Consider the following 27,641-nt stretch of genomic DNA (forward strand, 5'->3'; position numbering starts at 1 on the left):
TAAGTAAACTGGGATTGCAGCTGCGGGAAAAAGGTTTTATTTAAGCATCCCTAGTCCTTTAATGAACTAGCATCTTTCTATTATTTATTTTTAAAATTGAAAGTTTTCCAGGGATGTTTGTTTGCTGTCCATTGCAGGCCACCATCCTGGTCATATATTCATCACAAGGGGTCTCAAATTGCGCCCTAAATTAATTATTAATTAGGCAGGCTGTTGTCCCAACCTCTGCAATTCTCTATTTTGTTTACTGACCTATTAGTATATATTTCGGTTCACAAAATTCAGACCACAAGTTGTGACCAGTATCGGAGTACATCTGGCCCTAAATTACTAAAAGACGCATTAATTAGTCTTGCTTTGCTTCAATAATGTTGGGAGAGTGCTTTTGCTTAGTATCAACTACATTTTGATTACATTAATGCGTTTAAGAAGATCAGAGTCCCCAAAAATTGTTCCAAACAAAGCATGGGAAAAATATCTAAGCTTGGGACCACTTTAATAAATACCAACATAGTCCGTGTTTAAGTTTATGGCCTATCAGAGCAGCACTCCTGAAAGTAATCTTCAAATATTCTCAATCATCATACCTATGAGCCCGGTAATATTTCATCTTTCTCATAAAAAGTTTGAGTAAATCATTGTAATGATAACCTTAGGATGCCACATGCAGATCCAAACAAGTGGGTAAGGCAAGCCGTGAATTTAAACGCAACGAGAATAAGCATTCTCCTTACATGTGCGCTTCAAGTATCATTTGGCATTTCACTGTATGTTCAACTCCTACACTCTACGTCGCATTAACTTGGTCGTAACTATTTTTGCTAACATGCTGCGCAAGTCAAGAAGATACATTTAATGCAAAAAACTATTTTGAGCAACCGAGCTGGATGAACTACATAGAAAATCTTTTACAACTAACCATTCGTTTTCCTGCACACTCCTAAAACAAAGGTAACGAGCAAATTCCTAGACCTGGGGTTGCTCTTAGCAAAGAAGGATATTACAGCTCACTGGAAGTCGAGGGGAGGGTCCAGCTTTGAGGTGGAAGGCTGATTTAGTTAAATGGGCAGCGAGCATAAGTACGGTTCGATTGCAGCAGGCTAGGCGCACAGATAACGAGAAGGCGCAGTAAGCTGCAAGGGCATGGGAGGCCTTGGTTCAGGCCCTGCGGGATCAAGAGGGGGAGGCAGAAGCTCCGCAGCCTTGAAGACATGAATGGGACCGTTCAGAGGTACACGAATAGTGGAAACCCCCAGTGCAGACATGTTAGACGACCATTACGGTAAATTATATACAGATTAGGACATACTATATTGGTGGTGTTATGCATGGAGTTGACGAGAAGGGATTGCTCCAGACTGTATGGAAGCTTGATGACTGAGGCACACCGGGGGCGGCGGATGGGAGAAGGGTGGGTACTATATTAATTGTTATTTTAGTTAGTTTGGAGGACAATTATATACTGCTGAATATAAAGGCTCAGCATCCTGTCGGAACGTTGCAAGCTGTAAGTCAATGGATTTATGGTAAGATTATCCAAAATGCGTGTGTGAGAAATTTATGTAATTGTATTGATGAACATGCTCTGAGGATTAAGTGTAAAAACACAGCTGCAATGCACGTAATTAAGTACATATACTACTGTAATTATAGAACGTAGATGTCTGTGTGTTGAAAAAAGCAATCCTTTTTAACTAACCATTCGTTTTAAAAAAGCACCAAAAAAAAAAAAGGACGACTACGTCAAGAGGAACTTTTAAAGAGACTCCAGTAATATAAAACAAAATTGACTATGAATGAATTTCTTTGTTGGGAAAGCGGGTGGGGGCGGTTAGATTGAGCTTCCTCAATCATGCAGTCCAATGAAAACAGATGATAGAACACTTGAGAATAGGGAACTGGGAGCACGTGTCAACTGTCATTCTGAATGAGGGCTACCATATAATATACAAAAGTAGACTAAGTGTGCATAATCAATGCTCTGATTAAACTAGAAAAAAAAACTACTAACCTGTCACATTCCCACGTCCAGTCAAGATAGTGGCTTATCAATCTTCCATGACATGCTCATCTGCCATAAAAAAGTTCTGTGTAAACCTACTGTGAAATCAGTGATGAATTCTTGGTTTCTGGATCCACCACTGCGAGCTTTCTACTTAACTCAAGGAAATTTACCAACAGGACAGAGGGTCTAGATAGTTTGGTAATGGAGCTGAGGGGAGAGACTTCATGGCTTTTCTCAGAAGCACTCTACATTTGTGGAATGTTAAATATCCATGGACAAATAAAAAAAAACATTACCAAAGCTTCATGAAATGTAGTACGCTTTAGGCAGTTAATATTTTACCGGGGCTTTATGAATGCATAGACATTTGAACTAAAATTGAAGCAATGGTGCAAAAACACTATCGGGTTCAACATGAAAGCATGGCTGTTCCATTAAAAAAAAATACAAGTCTACATTAAACAAGTTTGCCTCTGGAACCAAGTGATCAAGCAAAGCAATAATTGACTTAGCACCATATGCGTCTTGCTATATTCAGAACTTTGTACAGTCCCGGTATACAATAACTGCTTGACTGCATTCCCCAGTATAAATCGTAAGTGAAACATTTGAATGACAATGTATTGAGTCAACCTGTGAAATAATATTTAAAGCATTCCTCCCCCTCTCCTCCCCCCATACCTCAAATATGAATAACTGCATATTCCCTTTAGGGCTGGACGGAAATCTTCAAAGGAATGTGGGCTAAGCGCTTGCAGGGCCACGGTCTAATAATTTCCTACCACCAACGGCTTGAACGGGAAATACTGTTGGCAGTGTCATGATTTAATCAAAGCAGTGAATACGCAGGTCTAAGAGGCAACATGAGAAGTCATCCGTGGGCAGCGTGCTAAACTCAGAGCACTCAATGGATGTAGCTGCGACCAAACTAAGCCCTAGAATAATGTACAATAGCAAATGTGTTGCACAAAGCAAGCACAGTGCAGATTAGGTACTTTGCATGGTTAAGGGGGCAGTTTGGTGGAGCTCATAAGGGGTGTTTTGACGAACATGCACTTGGAATGGAAAGAAAAACATACATTTTTTTTCCGGAGACCGTCATATTACCCAGAAGCATTACTCCTCTGCTGCTGCAAACCATCACATATTGTAGCAGCAGTCTACCAGAAGACTTTCAACATTAAATCTCTGCACTAGTACTATGCAGCATCATTCTCTAAGACGTTATCAAGAGTCTTAAGAGAAGTCGGCATAAGAAAGCGATAAAGTGGAGAGACCAAGTTCCCGATGTAACCATATTTCACAACCTTGTTTCCAAGGAAGATTGGTTGCAGCAAAAGTTAAATTTAACGGACGATTCCTGTACAATAATGAATATGCTACTTACCAGTATGCATCTGTTCTTGGCATGTAGGGCTGCTAACATTCATATCTTAGCATTAGATCGCCGCCTAGTGTTGGGTCCGGATGATCGCACATTGTTGTCCTGGAAGAGTCTTCGAAGTATCCTGAGATAGGTGGCTCCTCCCATGGACTACAGTGCGCATGGGCATCGGCTCCATCCCCAGATTGTTTTTCGCCATTGTGGCAGAAGATGGAGTGAAAAGTGTAAAGGATGTCCATGCTAATAAGTGAATACAATAGTATATCTGCAGCTGCGACAGGCACCGGGGAGGAGGGTGGGCGATATGAATGTTAGCAGCCCTACATGCCAAGAACAGATGCATACTGGTAAGTAGCATATTCAGTTCGAGGCATGTGGGCTGCTAAATTCATATCTTAGCATAGAATACATAGCAGTCCCTCCATTAGCGGCGGTTGCCCGTGCCAGCTGCAGAAACCTGAAAGTGTCTTGAGAACAGCCTGTCCTACAGCAGCTTGCTGCTTGGAATGCACGTCAACACAGTAGTGTTTTGTAAAGGTATGTGGTGTAACCCACGTGGCTGCTCTGCAAATATCTTCTAAAGGAATGTTTCCCAGGAAAGCCATGGATGCCCCCAGTTTGCGTGTGGAGTACGCCCTTGGGGGTATCGTTAAAGTGCGCTTGGCCTTTTGATAACATATTTGGATGCACTTAACAATCCACCTGGCTATTCCTGCTTTGGAAATAGGGTTGCCTTTGTGCTGTGGTGCGAAGGCAACAAAAAGTTGTTTTGTCTTTCTAAAGGGTTGTGTCCTGTCCATGTAGTACATCAACGCCCTCCGTACGTCTAACGTATGGAGCATTCTTTCCGCCACCGTTTGTGGGTTTTGGAAGAATGCCGGTAAGTCAATAGTTTGGTTGAGATGAAACTGTGACACCACCTTCGGAAGGAATTTGGGGTTAGTACGTAGCACTACCCTATTTGGATGAATCTGAATGAATGGCTCTTGGATTGTGAGCGCTTGCAGCTCACTAACACGCTGTAGCGACGTGATAGCGATTAGGAAAGCTACTTTCCACGTTAGGAACTGGAGTTCACACGAGTGCAGTGGCTCAAAAGGTGGTCCCATTAGTCTGGTGAGGACCACATTGAGGTTCCACACCGGAGCTGGTGGTGTTCTTGGGGGAATGACTCGCTTCAGACCTTCAAGGAAAGCCTTAATGGCAGGCACTCTGAAGACAGAGAGATGCTGCCTGTTCTGAAGATAAGCCGCTATGGCGGATAGATGTATCCGAATGGAAGTGTACGCTAGATTGCACTTGTAAAGATGCAACAGATAGCAAATGATGTTAGGGATAGATGCATCAAGCGGGTTGATGTCATTGGCTGTACAGTAAATGACAAAACGCTTCCATTTCGCAGCATAGCATGCTCTGGTAGTCGGCTTCCTAGCCTCCTTGATGATGTCCATGCATTCCGGAGGCAGGTTAAGGTAGCCAAACTCTAGGACTTCAGGAGCCAGATTGCCAGGTTGAGCTGTTGCGGATCTGGATGCTGAATTTCTCCATGGTTCTGCGTCAAAAGACTGGGCGTGAGGCGTAGTCTTTGATGCGGCACCACTGAGAGTTCAAGGAACGTGGTGTACCATGCTTGGCGCGCCCACGTTGGAGCAACTAGGACGAGAGTCATCGCGTGCTGCCTTAGCTTTCTCGCGACCAGAGGTATCAGAGGGGCTGGTGGAAAAGCGTACGCAAATTTGCCTGACCAGTTCATCCATATCGCATTGCCCTGCGACTGTGGGTGAGGGAACCTGGCGGCAAAGTGTTGGCATTTTGCGTTTTCTTTTGTGGCAAACAGGTCTATCTCTGGATGACCCCACTGCTGGAAGTACGGGTGGAGTACAGATGGGTGTAACTCCCACTCGTGCATTTGATGGCTGTATCTGCTGAGCAGATCCGCCATCTGATTGTCCTTGCCCGGGAGGTGTTCCACCATGAGGAAAATGTTCCTCTGAATGGCCCACTTCCACATGCCCTGAGCCAGATGAGACAGCTGTGGCGAGTGGGTGCCCCCCTGTTTTTGAATGTAGTACATCGCGGTCATGTTGTCCGTCCGGACTAACACTACCTTGTTGCACAGATGTACAATGAAGGACTTGAGCGCCATGAAGATTGCCATCAGTTCCAGATAGTTGATGTGCATCTTCTGTTGCTGCGTCGTCCATAGTCCCTGCACTGTGCAAGTGAGCAGATGAGCTCCCCATCCCTGGAGAGATGCGTCCGTTGTCAGGATAATTTGTGGCACTGGCTCCTGGAACAGTCGGCCCTTGCAAAGGTTGTGTGGAGTCCACCAATGCAGAGAGTCGTATGCCCGACTGGTAACCAACACTAGGTCTGTCAATTGTCCCTGAGCCTGTGTCCACTGATTTGCTAAGCATTCCTGGAGCGGACGCATATGCAACCGTGCGTGCGGGACTATGAAGATGCAGGAGGCCATCATGCCAATCAACTGCATGAACACTCTCGTTGGGATTGAGTGTTGTGGTCTGAACCTTTGGATCAGAGACTGCATGCTGTCTATCCTGACTTGGTTTGGCTGAGCCATGGCCGTCAGGGTATTGATCGTCGCACCTAGAAACTGCCGGACATGTGCCGGCTGAAGATGCGACTTTGGGTAGTTCAACGAGAAGCCCAGATCGTGAAGGAGGTGAATGGTAGTTGACATGTCTGCGGCGCACTGTTGTTCCGACTTGGCCTGAACGAGCCAGTCGTCTAGGTAGGGGTAGACATGAATGTTCTGCCTCCGGAGGTGCGCTGCTACTGTCGCCAGACACTTGGTAAACACTCTTGGTGCTGTGGTCACTCCGAAGGGTAGGACCTTGAACTGATAATGCTTGCCTTGGATAGTGAATCTGAGGTATTTCCTGTGGGACGGGTGTAGTGGAATGTGGAAATAAGCATCCTTGAGATCTAAGGTTGCTAAGAAGTCCCCTTGGTTTAACAAGGGAAGAATTTGTTGCAGTGTAAGCATATGGAAGTGTTCTGATAGTATGTACAGGTTGAGGGGACGTAGATCCAGAATGGGTCTGAGAGATTTGTCCTTCTTTGGAATAAGGAAGTACAGGGAATACACCCCTGTGCCTTCCTCTCCCACCGGCACGAGCTCGATTGCGCCTTTTTGCAGCATCACCACTACTTCCTGCTGCAATAAGAGCAAGTGCTCTGCGGACATAGGCCTTTGCCTTGGTGGGATGTTGGGTGGAGTGGATTTCAACTCTAGGCAATAACCATACTGGACTAGTTGTCGCACCCACCTGTCCGTGGTGATGTTTCTCCAGACGGGCAGGAAGTGCTGCAGTCTCCCCCCGACAGGTGTTAAGTGGTCGGGGGGCAGCGACAGAGAGTCACTGTTTGCTTGGGGTAGAGGAGCGGGAGCTGTTGTTTCCTCTGCCGCGACCTCTGTTGCTGTTATTCCTGTAACCTCCCTTGTTCTGTTTTGTGAACGAGGATTGTGCTCCACCTTTTGAGAACTGAGATTGTTGACCCATTTGTCCTCTGGTGACTCCACGTACACCTGAGCGACGAAAATTGCTGCCACGAAACTGTTGTGACTGTAGGGCCCCCATGGACTTAGCAGTTTGTGTCTTTTTTTATTTTTTCTAGGGTGATGTCAACATCTGGACCAAACAGACTATCAGGATTGACTGGCTGATTAAGAATGGTTGTCTGAATATCTGGTTTAAACCCCGAGATGCGGAGCCACGCCTGTCGTCTCAGCATAACGCTAGTGTTGATAGCTCTAGCAGCTGTGTCTGCGGCGTCAAGTTCACACTTGATGGCTGCGTTTGAGATTAGCTTCCCTTCCTCAATAAGCAGTTTGGTGCCTTCTTGGAACTTTGGAGGCAGGTGTTGTATAACCTGTTCTAGGGTGTCGTAATGCGCCCTATCGTAACGTGCTAAGAGTGCTTGTGTATTGGCAATGCGCCAAAAGTTTGCGGCCTGCGCAGCTACTCTTTTGCCCCCTGCCTCTAGCACTTTGGACTCCTTATCCGGGGGAGGAGCTTCACCCGTCGTCTGGGAGTTGGCACGTTTCCTGGCATTGGCGACCACACGAGAGTCCAGTGGCAACTGTCCCCGAATGTATGCGGGGTCCGCAGGTGCAGGTCTGTACTTCTTTTCAATGCGTGGATTGACCACTCGTGCTCTGGTAGGCTCCTTAAAGATATCCCCAGCATGCTTGAGGACTCCTTTAAGCATAGGCAGCGTCTTTACTGTCCTTTCAGAGACTGAAAATGTGTCGAAAAGGAAGTCTTCCTCTATCGGGTCAGCATGCATGTCCACATCATGATTGGCCGCTGCCCTCTCAATTAGCGCATGAAAACCTGCTGAATCCTCAGTTGGGGATGCACGTGCATTAAAAAGCTGCGGGTCCTGCCCCACACTTTGGGTGCCCTGGTCACCAGTGTCATCATATGAATCCGGTTGTGCATCTGGTTCATTGATAGGGAAATTGTATTGCTCATCCTCATCATACCCCTCACCCGCAGAGTGTTCTGGTGAGGGAGTAGGGCTCCGTCTCGGAGGAGGCTGGATTGGTTGCATGAGGCCCGAAGCGTCAAGGGGCACCCTTTTCTTTTTCAGTGGGATGACATATGAGTCCACTGACTCTGAAGATATTTTTCTCTTATAGAGGGTCAATTTGCCTGTGTCAGCGTCGATGAAATGCTCTGAATCATCCTCTGATTCGAGTACCCGACGTGGAAGTGGGCCAGCCGTTGAAGAAACCGTCTTCTTCGGTGCCGATTTGGTGGAAAAGGCTTTCGGCGCCTCCTTTGGCGGCAAAACAAAGAAGTTTGCCAGAAGGCTTTGCTGGATTGTCCTTTTGCGCCTGCGGCGATGATATCGGAGCCGACGGAGCAGAGGCCTTCTCCCTGATTCTCTGTAGTGATGCGGCGATGAGGGACGTCTCACTCTCAGTTGGTTTTGGCGCCGACGAGGATGTTTTGACCTTTCCCTCGGATCTGACGTCTTTGTGGGCCTTGTGGGCTTTCGACGCGGATCCCGCTGTCACGGACCCCGAGTCCTGGGACCGGTGCGCAGACGTGCCAGTCTTCGATCCGTGCGCCTGCGTAGACTCCGTGGAGCCGGCTTTGGCGTGCTTGGACGGCGGCGCCGATGTTGACCCGTGCCGACCATCTTTCTTAGAGGACCCCTCCTCTGGCGTCGATTTTGAATGTGCAGCAGCGGAATCGACTGACTTCTTCGACTTCTGCGGACCGGAGGTCGACGGAGTCGATGGAGTAGCGGGTACAGTCGTTTTCGCCGGCACGGCAGCCATCTTAGGGACACTCGAGTCCTTAAGTTTCGGTTTCGTTTTCGGGTCGGCCATTTTAGATGTAGTCGATCCCGATGCTTTCGGTTTCGGTTTCGATACAGTCTGCTCAGCAAGTAAGTCCGTGGCCGGGCCAGAAGGCGGGGCTGTGGCTTGCGGCATTGGGTCTTGGGTAAGGCCTACAGGCGATCCCGTGACCCGGTCGGTATCCTCGAAGCTCAGGGGACGAGCTCTGCCCCGAAGGTTATCTGCCGCGGCCCCATAAATCTCTTCGTCGTCTCCTACCTCGTCGACGTATTCAAGGCCTTGACCCACGACTCCGTCGTCGTCTACCGGATCCGCCTCGACCTCCGTCTCGGGTGGGGAGATTTGAAGATGATGACCCTGGTCCTCTTCATCTTGGTCGCCGAAGATGTTTTCCGGATCCGGGGCCGCTTGTCTAGCTTCCATGCGCACCGCGCGCCGAAGCTTGAGTCTTCTTAGACCGGAACTGTGCACAGGCCTTGCACTTGCCGTCGTCGTGGTCAGGCGAAAGGCATTTGTTACAGACGGGGTGTAGATCGATGTGTGGGTACTTGGACCCACAGAGCGGGCAGTACTTAAATGGGCTCCGCTCCATGTTCAGAAAAGTTTTGCAGTCGTGTCGCGATGAGAAGGCCTCAAAGTCCGAAGAGCGAAAGAAAACTCCGCCTATTCCGGCTCCAAGAGACGGAAGACTCGAGACCGTGCGCAGACAATACCGACACAAAAAAAGCGAGGCCTTTTGGCCGCTAAGAGTTAGTTTTTCTCGGTTTCGACAGAAAGACGTCGAGACCACATCCGAACCCAATGGCGGAAAAAAACAATCTGGGGATGGAGCCGATGCCCATGCGCACTGTAGTCCAGGGGAGGAGCCACCTATCTCAGGATACTTCGAAGACTCTTCCAGGACAACAATGTGCGATCATCCGGACCCAACACTAGGCGGCGATCTAATGCTAAGATATGAATTTAGCAGCCCACATGCCTCGAACACTCTGGTTTTCACACAACTGCTTAGCAATGCCTCCATCGAATGCGGGACCAAAAATAACCTGAACATGCATGTCTCAATCATCTTCAACAAACTGCAGTGCTAACATACCGATTCCACTAGCTCATGTGTGGTTTCCAAGAACTATTACATTTACAAACGCATAGATCAGGGCAGTTGCATATTTTTGGAATTGTGTTAGGTTTGTTTCTCATTAATGGCTCCTCACTGCATTTGGTAATTTTAACGGTCTAATGAATTCCCCTCAAAAGTGTGCTCTACTACAGCTATTTTAGTTTTGTTGGAAACATACTATTTCTTTATATCCGACAGTGTGACCATAAGGCACTTCTCCCTCTGTAAAACAGCTAGATTGTAGGGTCTCGCCACTACTGATTCCATGGTGTGTCCAGTTAGTGGTGGCTGATTGTTGGAATAAAATACTCAGTTTTTGTCCTACACCTTCATTTTCTTCTATGCCACTGTTCCTTTTTCTGCCTAGCTGGGCACCATCCCACTAACATGATAGTGCCATTAAGTATAAACCCATCCACTGCGCTTCAGAATTCACTGCAGAGGGGCCCAATGCAGTGCCTGGACTCCACAATTCGCCACGCCTCCTCAGTCAGTGTGCAAAAGTGTGTCTGTCTGAGGCTGTCGCTCTCGTGGTGCACAGTAGCTCAATCAGTTTTCTGATTTCTGGTCTTATCTCTATGCTCCTGCAAACTCAGCAACATGCTAGAAAGCAGATGCTGATGTTCAGCGCAGGGTACCGCATAGGCAGCCTCTCCAGCTTCTCCTCTGCAGGTATGCAGTGAATTTTTGCAAGTTACTGTTTATGCCTAGTTGGATCCCCTCAGACAACCAATGACCATCTCAATGAATGAAGCAATCAAGGTCAAATCAGAAGAAACCGGTGTGAAGCGCTGAAACCGAGCTCAAAGGAAAGGCAGCCACTGCACGACTAGGAGGAGTCTGGCCCCTCAGGTTGTATTTTTTATCATTATTATAATAATGGGGTACAACAATCCCGATACAGTCTGGTCATGATTAGTGTTGCAGGAACTATTGGGGTTTAGGGCAAAGTTAGCAATCCCAGGATTATACCGGCTCAGCTTTATTAGCAACAGCTGCTTACCAGTCAAAGAGCATGACACTGCAAGTGTCTCTATAGGAGTTTTTTTTTTTTAAAGGTAAAATAGAATATGTTTAATAAAAAATAAAAATGTAACAGTGAGGTTTGTTCCAGTGGAAAGGAAAAAACATGAGCAATGTAGGTGAATATAAAGATGCTCCACCGGGAAGAGAATGAATAATCAAGATTTTGTGGAGTTGTATCAAGACTGATCAAAGCAAAGACATAGCTATTTCACATACAATCGTCACACATGGAAAAGGCAAAATCCACTTAGATGCAATATCTGAGATAGTATAGTATGTGGGAAAAAACGTTTCAATATTGGAAATCGCCAACAGCACTCAATTTCATAATACTTCATAGAAATAACTTCGGTTATTGTGCATAAGCCATCAATATTTACAGTATCAGAAAAGTTTCCTCAAATACTTTTACTTCAAAACCCTACCTCCCATGTTTATTGCTCCACGAGGGCCCATATCACCCATTCTCATTTCCTGTTCTCTCTGAAAGCAAACATAGTTTTCATTGTCAACCTATCATTTATTTACAGCAATCATTGTATTCCCAAAGTTACAGTAACTGAAATTACAAAACGTGCAGGTCTGAATTAATTACAAATATGACAGATTAGTGAAAAAACTAGGTCTGAATTGCAAATACGACTTTAGTGAAAAAACTGATCAAGGCTTTGAAAAGTTCAGCACCTTTATATTTAATGACTTTATTTATATCACCACACAGCCAATTACTGCCTAAACCTTTACAGATGCTGATCTAGAACAATCACTTTTTAAAGTTTCTGCATTAGAATCGTAGAGATGCCTTAAAAGGTTAAGGCACGTAGTATCTCCAGCGTAATGAATGGATAAAAACATAAAAGATTATAATGTTGAATTTGACTGAGTTAGTCTCATTTACGGAGTAATGCATTATAAAAGCTATTGAGCACCACCAGCATTGGAATTCAATTTCTAAAATACCCATCGGGTTCTATAAATTTGTCAGTGTAACAATGGTGGACAAATTACACGTGTATTAACAAAACTCACCTCGTATTTATCATGTCGAATTAGGTAAAATGCAGGAGCTAGCAGTGTAGCACGTCATGCCCAAAGTATATTAACCAACCAGCAAACACAGTATGCAAACTACTAGCACTTCATCCAGCAAGCTTAATAATGAGGGGACATTCTCTGCATAGTACACTAATTTACCAGGCAACTTACAGGTTACAAGCTCAGACCGTATTCCTCTTTATTTGGGCAGAATGACGTTATTGCAGACACAATGTATTCATTTGTACTTACAATAGTGAAAAGCAAGGTTTTTTTCTTGAATCGATTACTTACCTTGCAGTACCTCAGATACTAAACTACTATAAAATACACATCGAGCATTGCATATTTAAACTGATCAATTGCAAAGCTTTTTTTGTAACTAAGATTTAATCCTCAAAAGTTCAAGTATAGTGCACTTAAGTGTCTTTTTGTGTGCAGTACATTAATATTGCAACAAAAAAAAAGTTAATTGTACTAACCACAAAGCTTTACAATTTACATTTCACACATTTCTATCAAAAAGTACTTTGGATTTGTGTGGTGGACAAAATGGTAGTTTTCACAGTACTCTCCAAATAGTCTGCATTCACATCAAGGGGATGACATTCAAGTTCTCCGGTTCCTACAGTCACAATTGCCCCCCGCCCCACATCAGAGGTTTCCTACAGTCTTGAGGGCAGTGGAGGGCTCGGGGACGCTGTTTAATTCACCAGGAAACCTGCAAACCCCCCCCCCCTAACTCACAGGCTTCACGACAAAAAAAAAAAAAAAAAAAAGGTATTTCTTTTGACCATCGCTTGTACTTTTGCAAAACCCTTTGTTCAAAATGGCGGGGTGCTAAAAAGAAAGGCAATAAATCACCTCCTGTGACTTCAGATGCCCACGAGCCCCCTTCAAGATAAGACTCCCTCACAGCAACTCTGGAACTGGGCTAGCTTGAAAACGAAACTGCCCTCCCTGCTCACAAAGCCACAAAAATAAAAAGAGGACTACTGTCTCTTCTCCTCATATGGGGCGGCCATCTTTGCCCAGTCTCTCTCTCGGGTGGCTAGCTTGGGTTTACACCCTTGTGTTTACTCCACTTCCTTGATAGAGGGTCTACCTCATCACTACCTCAACACTATATTTTTACTTGTATTATGTTCACTAGTGACAGAATGTCTGTTCTCTCCTGCAGTATTATACCTCTACCTGTCTTTTTGACATTTTTGCAGTATTATACCTTTACCGGTATGTTAGACATTTTTGTAACTGGCGCTCTGTTCACTTTCACGTGTAACACACAGTCTGCTACCTCTTTATTTGGGTTCATACTATGTGTATCCACTACCTCTTGTGTTAGAGACAGTGTTTTTGCCTCTGTTAATGTTTAGACAATGTTTTATCTATATTATATTTTTACTTGTATCTTGTACACCTTATAACCTGCACCCAGTTCACTTTCTCTTTGTGACGCACCGATTGCTACCTCATGTACTCTGATTGCTGACTAATGTAAATGCTACCTCGTATATCACTTATATTTTTACTTGTATTTTATACACTTGTGTAACCTGCACCCAGTTCACTTTCTCTTGTGACGTACCGATTGCTACCTCATATTTTGATTGCTCACTAATGTCACTAATTTCATTTTTGATTCTGACTGCTACCTCATATACTCAGTCTGCTCACCATTGTCACTATCGTTACATGTAATTTGTTGTTTGCACTTGTTTTTTGCTCCTGTTATTATTGTACACCCTCCTACGCCTACCTCTACCCAACATGGATCTCATCGGCAAACATACATATAAAATCATCTACCCACCATTACCCAACAAAAAAGCCGCTAAGCGCTTTAAACATAACTTCCTTAGGACCCACCCTGAAACCCCCTTTGTCGACACCTATTTCTCACCGGTGAATGGATCCATGAATATTGACATCTTCCACACCACACAAAGAGTCCAATGGAGAAAAGTGTTCTGCACCTTACTCACCGTCTCCTCTACCAGGAAATCCGCTCATGGCTCAACACTCTCCATCACACCATCTCAACTCTTCCCAGGCAGAACCACCATCACTATCTACAATAACGGGATTGTCCTAATTCAATCCACAGACAGGAACCTGGAACTACTAGACAACATGTTCCCCACCTTCAAACAGCACCTCTCCAACCCACGGACCCCCACTCACAGCACCCCCAGTCCTCACATCCCTAACCGCACAGCCTCCAATCACAACCCAGCTAACATAGCTCAGCCCCAAAACGACACGCACCTCTCCGCTACCCCCAGCACCTTAATCACCCACCCACCTTCTGTAGCTACCCCACACTCCTTAATCACAGACATAGATCTCTCCCCCTCTACCCCCTGCACCTTAATCACCCACCGACCTATTGTAGCTGCCCCACACCTCTCAATCACAGACATAGACCTCTCCCCCATATACACCAACCGCACCCCATCACAGCTGAGAAACATCTCACAGCTCTCCCCTCCCCAATCCGCGGTAATCAGTCACCCTCCTGATCATACTTCCCATTTCATACCACCCGCTCATATCCCCCAAATTCCTCCATGCACTAGCGAAGATCACCCCCCTTTGCTCACTCCCGTTATCCCCACCCTCCTCACACCCCCCAAAACACCACCTCTGCGAACGTCGCAGATGCTGCTGTAATCGATCACCCATCCGATCTCACTTCCCCACACCCCTCATGCATTGGTGATTATCATCCCCCATCACACATCCCCAATACCCCCACCCTCCTTACTCCCCACCCCGCTCCTCACACAACTCGCGCAGAACCCACCTCCACCACCTTGAGCATACCTCCCGCGTCCCGCGACATGACCAACCCTCACCCCCTCTCCCCCCCCACTCTCACTCCCCACTACCCCACCCCATCGGCCAGACTCACGGAACACACCACCTCCCTCAACCTAACCCCTTATCCTTTTTCCCCTCCCATTCTTAGCCCTCACCCCACTATTGTCACTCCTTCCTTCTCCAGTCTACATTCATCCCCCAACTCACCCACACCGCCTTCCACAAGCGCCATCACTCACGCTATCAACCGCCCCCTGTCCTCATCCCCGCCCCCTGTTCACAAACTCTCTCTTCCTCCGAACGCTACCCCACCTACTCGGACCGCAGAGCCCTGCTCCATCGCGCGCACATCCCGTCACATTCGATCCAGTTCCCACCCCATTACCTACACCCCATCACCTACACCCCATCACCTACACCCCATCACCTACACCCCATCACCTACTCGGACCGCAGAGCCCTGCTCCATCGCGCGCACATCCCGTCACATTCGATCCAGTTCCCACCCCATTACCCGACTCAAACACTCACCCACTGCTCTCACTTCCAATTCCATCCCCAATCCAACACTGGACATGATCATCTCCACCCTCCTACAAGTCAAGGAAGAGCTCCACACCATCAAAGAACTTCTTCTCACACACCCCAGGCACCCACTACCCTACACTTCCCCCCCCAACAAGGACTCCATTCGCCCCTCAAACCGTTCCACCCTGCTCTCCCCACGCTGGCCCTCTATCCCTGATCGCAAGGCCACTGGTCGTCCCCGTCGCACCCTAAACACCCTCTCGGGCCGAGACTTACACAATCTACTCTGCTCTTATGGCCCAGGTCCCACAAAACGCTCACCCACAACACACCTCCCCATACCCACGATTCTCACAAATCCCCTCAGGCCACCCACACTGAGCGACAGAAGTTCTGTCCCCTGTAATCTCAAAAATATCCCCCTCTCCTTAGAACATTCTCCCACCCTCCTCACCCCTAGACTAAAGTGTTTCCTGCTCAACTGCAGATCGGCCCGGAGACACTCCTCTGGCATCGCGGAGCTCATCTTATCAAGGGGCATTGATCTAGCCATTCTGACTGAAACGTGGTTAACTGAAACATCCACACCTATAATGGACATACTAGTCCCCCCCAACTATCTCATTATTAGACTCGACAGGAATGGCAAGACGGACGGGGGAATCGCTTGTATCTACAGGAGCAACCTAGCTGTCACTGAAGGCCCCTCCCCCTCCCTCTCCTCCTGCGAACTCATCTGCCTTGATATTACTAGTGAGGGCAAACCTGTGTGCTCCCTTCATGTTATTTACCACCCACCCGGTGACAACTTCATCTTCTCCCAACAACTAATGGACACGATATCCACCAACGCCGGTCGACAGCTCAATCAAATTTACCTGGGAGACTTCAACCTCCACTGGAATGACCAGAAAGACACTGTGGTGAAGAGCCTTAAGACTTTCCTCGACGCGCTTGACCTCACCCAAATCTGCAACGGTCCGACACATGAAAAAGGCGCTATCATTGACCTTATCATCGCCAAAGAAGACTCTACCCAACTAGTCGCAATCGAACCATGCGACTGGTCAGACCACCACATCATCACCTTCTTCATCAACGAAAAGGTCAAACTTAACCCGGCGCAACCTGCCAAAACCAAGATTTGGAAGAGGGACCTGAAGAACCTTAACCCAAAGTCCTTGCCTGCCCACACAGGCAGTCTCCTTCTTCCCCCGACGGACGTCTCTGATGTGCATTCATTGACCAACCTCTACCTAGACTCCATGTCTACAATAATCAACGAAGCCGCACCCTTGCAATTGAAGAGAGTCTCCACCAAGAACTCGAACCCATGGTACGATGGCAGACTCAATGAAGACAGACGTGTGATGCGCTTAGCTGAGCGCGCGTGGAGATCTGACCCCTCAGCACTGAACCTTAGAACGCTTAAGAATAAGAGAAACGCTTACTTCAGAAAAATCAAACGCTCGAAATCAATATTCTTTAGCCAACAGTTGGATGAAGCTAAAAACCGACCAAAAAAACTGTTCGAGTTAGTCAAAACCCAAACCAAAACGCAAAATCCACAACCCAACAACTTAACAAAGGCTATCCCAAGTTGCGAAGACTTCTCTGCTTTCTTCAAGCAAAAGAACAACACTATAAGAAGCGATCTCATCAAGGATGTAAGTCGATTCGCCGGCTCCATATGCATAACTAACACTCATGCTAAAAACAACGCTTCATGGACGTCCTTCGACACCTATTCCGAAGAATCAATTCACAAGCTGCTGGTCACCTTGAAACCCGCCAATCATCACACAGACCCCCTACCTGCCAATGCTGTTAAAGTCCTCACCCCCCTGTTCCTCCCACTCTGGACTAAAATCATCAACTGTTCCCTGCAACAAGGGCTCATCCCAGACTCCCTCAAGATTGGATAAGTCACGCCTATACTCAAGAAACCCACAGCTGACCCGGCCGACCTAAACAACTATCGTCCTATCACCAATATCACCACTCTAGCAAAACTGTTAGAAAAATGCATACAACTCCAACTGACAAAACACATTGAGCAGTTTGACCTCCTCAACTCTCACCAATCCGGATTCAGAGCAAAGCATAGCACGGAAACGGCCATGACACACATAATAGATGATGCCCTCCAAATCCTTGATCACAATGAGTCTTGCCTCCTCATCCTTCTTGACCTCTCTTCAGCATTTGATACGGTCAAACACGAGAATCTACTGGAGCTCCTAAATACCAGAATGGGCATATCCGGGACGGTTCTCAAATGGTTCACGTCCTTTCTGCACAACCGTTCTCAGAGGTTCAAGATCAACAACGCACTGTCCTCGCCTGTGCCAGTAACACTGGGCGTCCCGCAAGGTTCCTCCCTATCCCCCACATTGTTCAACCTAGTCATGGAACCACTCACCACCTTGCTTCAATCTTCTAAGGTACATTTCCATATGTACGCCGATGACACTCAGCTCTACCTCAAGCTTCAATCCCCTGAAGACATCAAACTGTTGAATGCCACACTAAGAAACACCCAAGCTTGGCTGGCCGACAATCACCTCAAACTAAATGCTCTGAAAACTGAGTTCCTTCTGATCTCTCCTCCTGCGAAAAAGGCCATCACCCAAACCTGGCTCAATCATCTAACCGCACTCAATGTCCAACCCACCATCGTGGACTCAGCGAAATCCCTTGGCATCACACTGGACTGCAATCTCGACATGCAGCAGCATATTAGCATAGCAACTAAAGGAGCCAACTTCCAAATCAACACGCTGAGAAAACTCAAACCCTTCCTACCACCCAAGGACTTCCAAACTGTGGTACAAGCCTTAGTCATTCCTCGCATAGACTACGGAATTGTGGCTCTCAGCGGGCTCCCCCTGACAACAACGGCTCCCCTAAGAGCCTCCCTGAACGCGGCCGCGAGACTCATCACTGGCTCAAGAAAACACTCGCATATATCCCCTGACTTAAAAACCCTGAACTGGCTGCCTATTGAAGCCAGAATTCAGTTGAAAATTGCCTGTATGACACACTCGGCCGTACACCACAAGGCACCCAACTACCTCTCTCATAAGCTGACCATATCAGGAGGCTCAAGATCCAACAGAAGCACAAACACTCTGCTCCTGAAACCACGGAGATTCCGGAAGGAAAAAACATACAAACGCTCCTTCTCTGGAATGGCACCTAGGATCTGGAATGCACTCCCACCAGAAACCAGGCTTATCCCGTCCACTATACTCTTCAAGAAAGAGGTGAAGGCCATCCTTATGGCTAAATACACCTGAACACTATTGATACTGGAACAATGACAGTATTTGGCTCCCACATTATCGGCTGTCTGAATACTTATCTATGTCAGTCCATTTTTTGTCTGCTTCTGGATCTAATTCATTGCACGGATGCTATACTATTGATTTTCAACTTGTTTATTGGGTTGTACACTAGGACTGGAGTGCCTCAATAACCTGCAACGCACCCACTACTGACTACTTCTTTGCTTTCAACATTGTGTTTACTCACCCTCTGGGGTGCTATAATCTTATCCGTTTAGACATTGTACTGCTTCCATATTATTGTTTCTTGATTGTTATTACTCTGTATACTCTTGTATGATTGATACCCTATTTTTGCATCTCACTGTCTACGGAATCTCATATTGATTTAAGAGTCTTGTTTATCCTACCTACTGTTTCTGTAAAGCGCTCTGATATCTGCAAAGATCTTGTTCGCGCTATATAAAACTTTAAAAATAAATAAATAAGTAGACAGATACGGTATTGCCAATTAAGCAGCCTTAATCAATACATATTAACGCCCAATATCTTTCAATTAATCACAATATTTGATGTGTCATGTAACATTTTAGGAATTGCACAATTGTGATAATTTTGATGTTCTTGAAAAGGCACGGATTTAAAATGAAAATAGATGGAAAGTTACAAACATATTGAAAGAATATGGTACGTAAACTCAAAACTCTGCAGAAGCATAAGTGGTGGCGCAGTCTGCAGAGTTCAAGTACTACTAAAATACTGGTCTAACAAATCTTGAAAAGCAAGGTAGTATGCAAGTCACCAGATACAGTGTGGGGATCACATCTGACCATACACAATGCATTAACTCGTCCTATGATACATCAATGATCTTAACTGGGCCGGAAAAGATCAATTACAAATCTTGGCATAATCGGGGCTCCTGCATTTTAATCACACAGTGACCCAGTCTTTAATGTGCTTTGTTACAGTAAGATTGTGTCTTAAATACACATCACACAGACTAGCATCTCGTCAACACCCATCAGTAAAGTATTTGCACTACGATGCTGCTCCAACAACCCACAGCCCAAGTATTGTCACACACTCGAAACAGTTCCAAAAGACAGACGTAGATGTCGATTTTACTAACAAACAAGCATTTACAATGCAACGGTTTCGCCTTTGGAAAAGTTAGAGCTATTGGCATTGTAAATGACAAAATTTGTATTTATGTGTTGGTTTTGAAAACAGGTAAAGTAAAGTCCACATTTGTAAAGCGCACAATCACCCGTAAGGGTCTCTAGGCGCTGGGGGCCGTCGGGAAGATTAAGCGAGCTATTGCCCAGAGTCACATGGTGCTGGGCTACCCTGCCGCCGGAGCCGGGGATCGAACCGTGGTCCCCAGATTCCAGCGTCAGTCACCCTGGCAGCGGCGCCACACCTCTAATAAATGGCATTGTCATTTACATTGCCAATAGCTTAATCTCTCGCAAACGTGAGACCTATTGTACCCTACGGACGAGCTCAGCAGACAGCAATTACTACCACACACACACACACCCAGAGCCTCACACACAGACACACCCAGAGCCACACACACACCCAAGCCACACACACACCCAGAGCGCCTCACACACCCACACACACACCTGCGCCGCTTAATTTTTTGCGAGAAGGCGGGATTATGAACACTAAAGTTGTATTTCAGAAATTAGCACAGATGTCTTCTGCTTATGTCAATACACAGAATTTTGCAGAAGGCCTCTAAGTTTACACAAGCCCGCGGGCTGCTGGTGTAATAAGCTGTCTCGGTCAACCTAATAATGACTTCATGTAAGCAATGAGCCCAGGTGGGTTGTTGGTTCCTGACCTCTTGCCTTCATCTCCTATTTTTTAAAGTAAAAGTGGCAATGAACTTTCTGACGCGGGTCAGCAGAAAAATGACAGCAGGCTTTCAAACGAGGAGCTTTATTTGAACTCCCTGACAGTGACAGATGACTGCAATAATCCGATTTCACCATATGCCATAACAAGGTGTATAGTTAACTCACCACTTAACACCTGAAAATTGATACTTCTGAAAAAGAATAAAGTGCGGCTCTGTTAAGTTCCTTCCCATGGCTATCTGTCGTCTCCCACCGTTCCCCCATCCCCTCTGCAATTTCCTCTTCTTCTTCACAAACAAATCAGCCGATTGAGATAGACTTTGCGACTTTACTCTGTGGACACGAACGCAAACAGATTCCTAAGTGTTTTGGGGATTTTTGTGTCTGGGCTGGTGAAGTGCCCAGGGCCACTCGGTGAAATGAGCTTTCACCCCAGGAAGGTAGTCAGCGTGCCCGGTGATGCCGTTTCTCTGCAGTTTTTTGGGAACCCGATTGTCTTTTGCAACCTGCGTGACCTGCCCTTTTGACTGGCTGGCACCTCGCCTGTGTGGGGTTGAGCTCACAAGGCCTTCTCTTTGAGGGGCTTTGGTAAACCTTCCTGTCAGGCCGTCGTATAGGCCTCATCACCACAGAGGGGAGCAGAGTCGAGGGTGGGCAATATTCCTTTCAACTCCTCTCACAAGCGCAAACACAGAGGAGGCCTTTGTCTGCCGGAGCATATTTCATTAAATAAAATGCGGGCTACGGAGCAGCCTGTCAAGCAAATTTAGAAACGTGACTGAATTCAACTTGACGTGTTTACGTCACCTTTTCAAAATGGAGGCTCCAGAAGTGGTAGTTTAGCAGTTGTATTTACTTCATTCAATATGTGACCAGCTGTATTAAAATGCTCATTTCGAGCTAGACACTTCTGCAGATGATATCACCTTCAAAATCAGCAATTCTGTAAAGACAACAATGTGCTCTGGGCATTGAGCGCTCGGTTTAGATGCCACATTTCTCTTCACGGTTGGTCATATGTGTAAATTGGCGCGTTCATGCCCGGTGAACTGCTGCACGCGGGGCGGATGTCAAATATGTGCAAAGAAGCTGCACTTAGCATACACAAACCGCAAAAGCGAATCAGAGTCGCAGAAATAAAGATGAAAGAGGTTCTAGAATGAGCAAGTTATTAGTTTATGTTTTTTTGCCTGGAGGGACAGGGTGAAGAACAAGTTACTTACCTTCGGTAACGATATATCTGTAAGAAACAGTAGTTAGTATTAGATTCCTTACCTTAGAATATCCCCAGGCGTCAGTCTGGATCCGGAAACTTTTGCGTAGCAGTACCCCTGCGCGTCGGTAGGCGTCGTCTGCAGGCGTCCCCTGCGGCTCCGCGTCCGTCGTCGGCGTCGTGATGACGTCGCTGGAGTATATAGACGCCGCCTCCGCGCGCTGACGTCAGTTCTTTTTTCCGCGCCAGTTAGCGCAGATCCGAAGAGCAGTACTCCGGTCTTTGACCAAAGTTTTTTTTTTAAATACTATCTCTTAAGGTGCCGGTAGGATGCCCGGTTTTAAAAATTGTGACGGGTGTGACCGCACGATGTCGGTCACCGACCACCATCGACTCTGCCTCCGGTGCCTGGGCGCGGACCACGACGTGGAGTCCTGCGTCGACTGCCGGGCCTTGACGAGTAAGGCTAGACGGGAGCGGTCCCGCAAGCTACTCTAGCTCCGGGTGTCGGCCCCGCGTCAGGAGCGGTCCCGGTCCGGCCGGAGGTCGAGGGAGCGGTCGCGGAGCCACCACGAGCGCTCCGGAAGTCGGCACCATTCCTCTGGTTCCTCAGGTAAGAAACACAAGAAGTCGGGGCGTCGTCATCGTACCCCCAACTCCCCCCGACGCTCGCGCGATGCGGCCGGGGGTTCGGGTGGCCCCCACCCCCGCGGCTCCGCGTGGGTCGCCGACGCTGCCTGCTCCATACCCGTCGGTCCCTGGGCACGGCGCGTCGCGTGAGGAGATAGAGGAGTTCCTCATGGCCATGAGGGCACTGTCTCGTCCGGCGGGGCCTACGGCGCCTGCGGGCCCGGTGGTCCAGTCCGGGTGCCCCTGCCCCGACGCCGTCGGGTGCTCCGGCCCCGACGCCGCTGGGCCCTTCAGGGTCGACGCCGGCTGGTCAACCGGCCTCTCCGGCGCCGATTCCATCGGGGCAACCCGTGGCGCCGCCTCCGCACGGCGCCGTGCCTCCGACGCCGGCTCCGGCGCCGGCACCCCCATTCCCTCTCCAACTCCGGACGCGGAGTCGGACTGGCGGCGTCCGACGCAGAGTCCGGCGCCGATGGGGCCCATTGACCCCGAGGAGCCGGTCTACATCGTTGAATCCGAATATGGTGATGAAGATTATGGAGAGGGTTGGGAGGGGTCTGAGGACCCTCTGTCACGCGAGTGTCAGTACGACGTGGACTGGACAGGTGACTTGGGTGATGCCAGTGGTCTGGACGACTCTCGCAAAAGTTTCCGGATCCAGACTGACGCCTGGGGATATTCTAAGGTAAGGAATCTAATACTAACCTGTTTCTTTCAGATAGGGCTGTCTTGGTGTAGTGGGGTACTGCTACTGTCTTGAGGCGTGGGTAGGCTTGCTGTACAAATATGGGGTTAGAAGACTGCGTGACGTGGTGAACTGTGGCCCTCCTTTTGTGTCTACTCTCTTTAATGGCATAATTTCTGAGAACTGGCTCTGAACTAACCAATGTTCATCACCTTTGCAGTCTTACTATCATCTTTCCGCATTTCTGAAGAGGCTATCACTGTGAAGGGTGTGTTTATAACAGACGCATGCACCTCTGCTTGAAGCTAGACAACCTCAGCCAGGTGTGCCTTCTTAGTGTCGTGTCACAGCACTGCTGCTTACTAGCTGTGTCTGCTGCACCCAACAAAAACTTTATGCTGGGGAAGGTTCCCTTCCTGAATCTCAGCCTTAACCCTCTTGGTATTGCTCTGGGAGGCAGTGCTTCAGTTACTTCATCTTCTACCATTACTGATGTGCAAATTTATTGAACATCGCATTCCAGTTCGCAATGCCATTGAGTGGATGTTGAACTTTCCATCTTGCATCCCACCATATCAAGTTTAATTTTTGTGAGTGATGGAGGCCTCATGGCAGCTGGAGCCTTAAATACACAAAGGTGTACATTCTAACTGCAGATTCCGCACCTTTTGAGTATTCCCCAGGCACCAGACTGGAACGGAAATCTTCAAGCAGTAGCCCTGCACACTTCCACTGGCATCGTGCGGCTTTGCGCCAACACTTAGCCCCAGAAAAGACATGAGGAGCCACATTTAAGCACCACAATACATACTGACGTCATTTGCTTTCTAGGTTGTCTACGACCCCAGACGTAGAGTTCAACATCAGATTGCTCACAACCAATGTGCAAATCTCTAGATTTGGGACAGTTTTAGATGCTGAAGAGTAAAGTTCACAGAAAGGGGAGGCACATGGGTCAGTGAGAAATCTGCAATTGGACAGGGCATCCACCAGAAAGAGCATTACCGAAGGTAAGTAAGGATAAAGTTACTTACCCAGTAAGCATCTGTTCTTGGCATATAGAGATGTAGATTGACATGATTTGCATACTCCTGCCAACTAGAATTGGGTCACGAGGTAATTAGGTGATAGTGCACATGAACATCAACTCCACTGTTAAATTGTTTTCCCGCAGAGGGTGAGAATGAAGTTATTAAGTCTAGAACAGAGATGTCCATGCGTATAAATGTAAATAAAGAACTACAGGAGCCCGGGGAGGCGGGTGGGTGCATGTGAATCTACAGCGCTAAATGCCAAGATGGATAAGTTACTTACCTGTAATACTAGTTCTCTTCCAGGGGTATACTCATCAATAGTCATAAGCACTGAATAGTCCCGCACGTGGGCGGGACTATTCAGTGATTATGACTATTGAGGAGTATCCCCTGGAAGAGAACAGATGCTTACTGGGTAAGTAACATTATCCGTTCAAGACATGTGAGCTTTAGATCACATGCTTTGCATAGACTATATAGCAATATACTTCCAAAGCAGTGTCTAATCTGTAGTGGTTGTAGTTGTTTGAAAAAGTGTTTTGTGTACTACCTGGCCTACATTTCCTTGTTGTCTCGCACACACATCTAAACAACAGCATTTGGTGAATGTGAGCGGTGTAGACCATGTTGCTGCCTTACAGATGATGGTAAGGGGAATATTACCTAAGAAAGCCATAGTAGCCCCTATTTTGAAAGTGGAATGTGCTTTTGGGGGTATTATTAGAGTTCTTTTTGCTTTAGCATAACATGTTTGAAAACATTTTACAATCCATCTTGCAATAACCGACTTAGATATGGGGTTGCCTTTGTGTGGTGGAGAAAAAGCAACAAATAGTTGCTTTGGTTTTCAAATTTTTTTGGTTCTTTCTACATATTATAGTATAGCTCGTTTAACATCAATATGTGTAGAGCTCGCTGTGCTACAGAATCAGGTTGAGGAAAGAACACGGCAAACTCAACTGACTGATATGAAAGGCAGAAATTACCTTAGGAAGAAATTTAGGATTGTTTCAAAGAACCACCCTATCTTTGTGAAGTTGAAAGAAAGGCTCTTGTATAGGTAAGACCTGAATTTCACCTTAGTGAGGTTATTGCTATGAGGAAAGTAACCTTCCATAAGAGGAATTATAACTGACATTTGTGCATTGGTTCAAAAAGTGGACCCATTAGCCTTGTAAGGACTAAGTTAGGTTCCATTCTGGTGCAGGGGGAACCCTTGGTGGTATCACGCTTTTTAATCCTTCCATGAAGGGTTTGATCACTGGTACTCTGAATAGAGATTAGTGTTGTCTATTTTGCAGGTATGCAGCTACTGCTGCTAGGTGTAAACAAATGGATGTGTAAGCCAATCCAAACAGATGTAAATGCAACAGGTAACAAATGATATTTTGTACAGAGGTGTAGGAGAGTAGGGTCTGCAATCCTATGATCACCCAGATTTTTGCTTTTTGCTGCACTGGTTTACGACTTTCCCTGGCTGTGGGCCTGCTAATCAGACCCACAGCCTAGCTGTTCTCTCTATCCAAATTGTACTCAGGTACTGAATTGGCCCTGGGCCCTCTCCAAGTCCCTGTACCCAGGGCTGAGGTGCACCCAGAAGTCTCCCAGGGGCTGAAGCATGTATTGTGCCACCCCTGGATTGACTAACTAAAACTGACACAACTGGCTGCACGACAGCTGGGGCAAGGTGGTGTACTCACCCTTTGCTTTAGATATAGTATACCTATATCTAACCCTAAAAATGGACACACAGATCTCCTATCAGTCACTCCTATAGCAGGCCTTAACAATCCTGAAGGCAGAGTGCTTGGAATCGTGTGAGATGGTGCTCTAGCATGAGCTGAGCCTGTCTGCGGCTTTCGGGATCCATCCCTTAGCCGTTTCCATGATATCGCATACCATATACTCTTAAGTGCATTATAATCCTCGCGGTTATGTGCCAACTCTGGTATCGCTTTATCAAAACATGTCGAGTAAGGTGTCATACGAATTGGAATACTAACCCCTCGCCAATTCTGGCGACGGGGTTAGCATTCAACCCTTCTAGAGGGACACGACATGCCTGTAACCTATAACCCGGTTAAAAGTCAGACAGAGCCTTAGCATCCACAAAATGGATGCTGCCACCGAGACACAAGTCTGCCCTCCTGCTGCTGGGAGTCCTCCCAGAGCAGGAGATAAGGACAAAGGGTTTCCTGCCAGGGGCGGTGCCAGCACCGTCCCAGACAGGGTTTTGTGTATTGTAGGTAGGCAGGGCTTTAGAGGAAGGTGACTGCACGTGGCACCCCGGTGCTCACTGTGCATAGGCTGGCTGGAACCAGTTCCAGGGGCACTCCAGCCCCTGGCCTGGGGAAAAGCCCGCCAAGGAAGTGGGTGTAACCACCCCCCTCCTGGTCCCACCCATAGGGCAGGACCTAGTCGCGTGCCAGCCCCCTTTTACAGGATAAAGGTAGAGACTGGCCCCCTTCCAAATCAGATCATCTTTGAATCCTGAAACTACTTTCCACGAAAGGAACTCAAGACTTCTTCCTAAGATTTCTCCCTTGTGACTAAGGAGTAGTCACCCTGCATCCGCAGGCACCATCTAAGAACACTGCGGTCTGCTGCAAGTCCTTCCTCCGGAATCCGACTGCCCAGCTCGACGAGAACCGACTTCCCTGGCACCTCTGACCTCTACCTGCATCATCAGTCACGCTGAGATTCGTGGGTGTGACGAGACCTCGAGGGACCGGCCATCTTCAAGACTGCACGACTTCTTTCCAGCAAGCCCGCCGAGTGAATTCCTGGTGAGTGCTTTGGGGTCCGAGAAGCCCCCACCCTGAGCAGCTCCAGCACCGAAGAGCAGCCCCCCAGCATCTCCACGATCTGCGTGGGGCCCTTCTGCTTTTTGCTGCTCACCGCGTTGTTTGGCTACTAGCCCGCTGGCTTGTGGCCTTCTGAACGACGCCCGACGACATTTCTGCTGCTGGTCTGGTTGCTCCAGACTGGCCCTTGCTCCCTTCCAGAAGAGGAGCACCCCGGACCCTCCTGGTCCACTCAAGACGCCATTTTGAGTCCACCGCGTGGGCTTGAATTAGCCAAGGCTTGTTGCCCACTCCTGGGTAACTTCGACGCCGACGACTTCATCCTTCGTGGGACAGCTCGCACCTCCATCCTGGTCGCCGACAACGCCTCCTGGTCCGAGAGACTGCAGAGCCCAGCAGCGCCCACTCACCTGACTGCGGTGACTTCGCCCGGTGCCATCCTGGTGCCCACTTAATCACTGGCTAGTGATTCAAGAACTTGGTCCCCTCTGCTTTCAGGTTTTCTTCTTCCTTGATCCAGGCTTGGATCCATCGAACTTTTCTTCACTGGTCGCCTGCCAGCAACTTCCTTCTTCCAGGCTCCTGGTCCGGCAACGAGATCCCCGACGTCTTTTCAGACCTATGCAGCTGCAGCCCCTGGGCTAGGTAACTTCGGCACTCCGGTGTCCCAGCATAGCCTCACTATCCAAGGGTCAGGATCCACTGTCGTTTTCTCCCTACCAGGTCGGGTTCGCCCGTGAACACTAACTTTGTGAATTCTAGCTTCCATAGACTTTGTCCCGCATCCCGCGTGAGAGTGCACACTCTGCACCCGAGTCCCCTGGGCCTCCTAGTAGTAATCTAACGATTCCCTAGTCCAGT

General features: G+C 47.6%; 1 protein-coding gene across 1 annotated transcript in view; it reads right to left on the reverse strand.

The window, feature by feature from the left end:
• The window catches only part of PSPC1 (paraspeckle component 1), a 294,586-nt gene that overhangs the window by 87,703 nt on the left and 179,242 nt on the right, over nt 1–27,641 (reverse strand). Inside the window, exon 7 of the mRNA XM_078657072.1 lies at nt 11,299–11,356. Coding sequence (XP_078513198.1) covers nt 11,299–11,356 — 58 coding nt within the window. The remainder of the gene's footprint in view (nt 1–11,298; nt 11,357–27,641) is intronic.

This window comes from Lissotriton helveticus, chromosome 8 (genome assembly GCF_964261635.1).
Source record: "Lissotriton helveticus chromosome 8, aLisHel1.1, whole genome shotgun sequence".
NCBI lineage: Eukaryota > Metazoa > Chordata > Amphibia > Caudata > Salamandridae > Lissotriton > Lissotriton helveticus.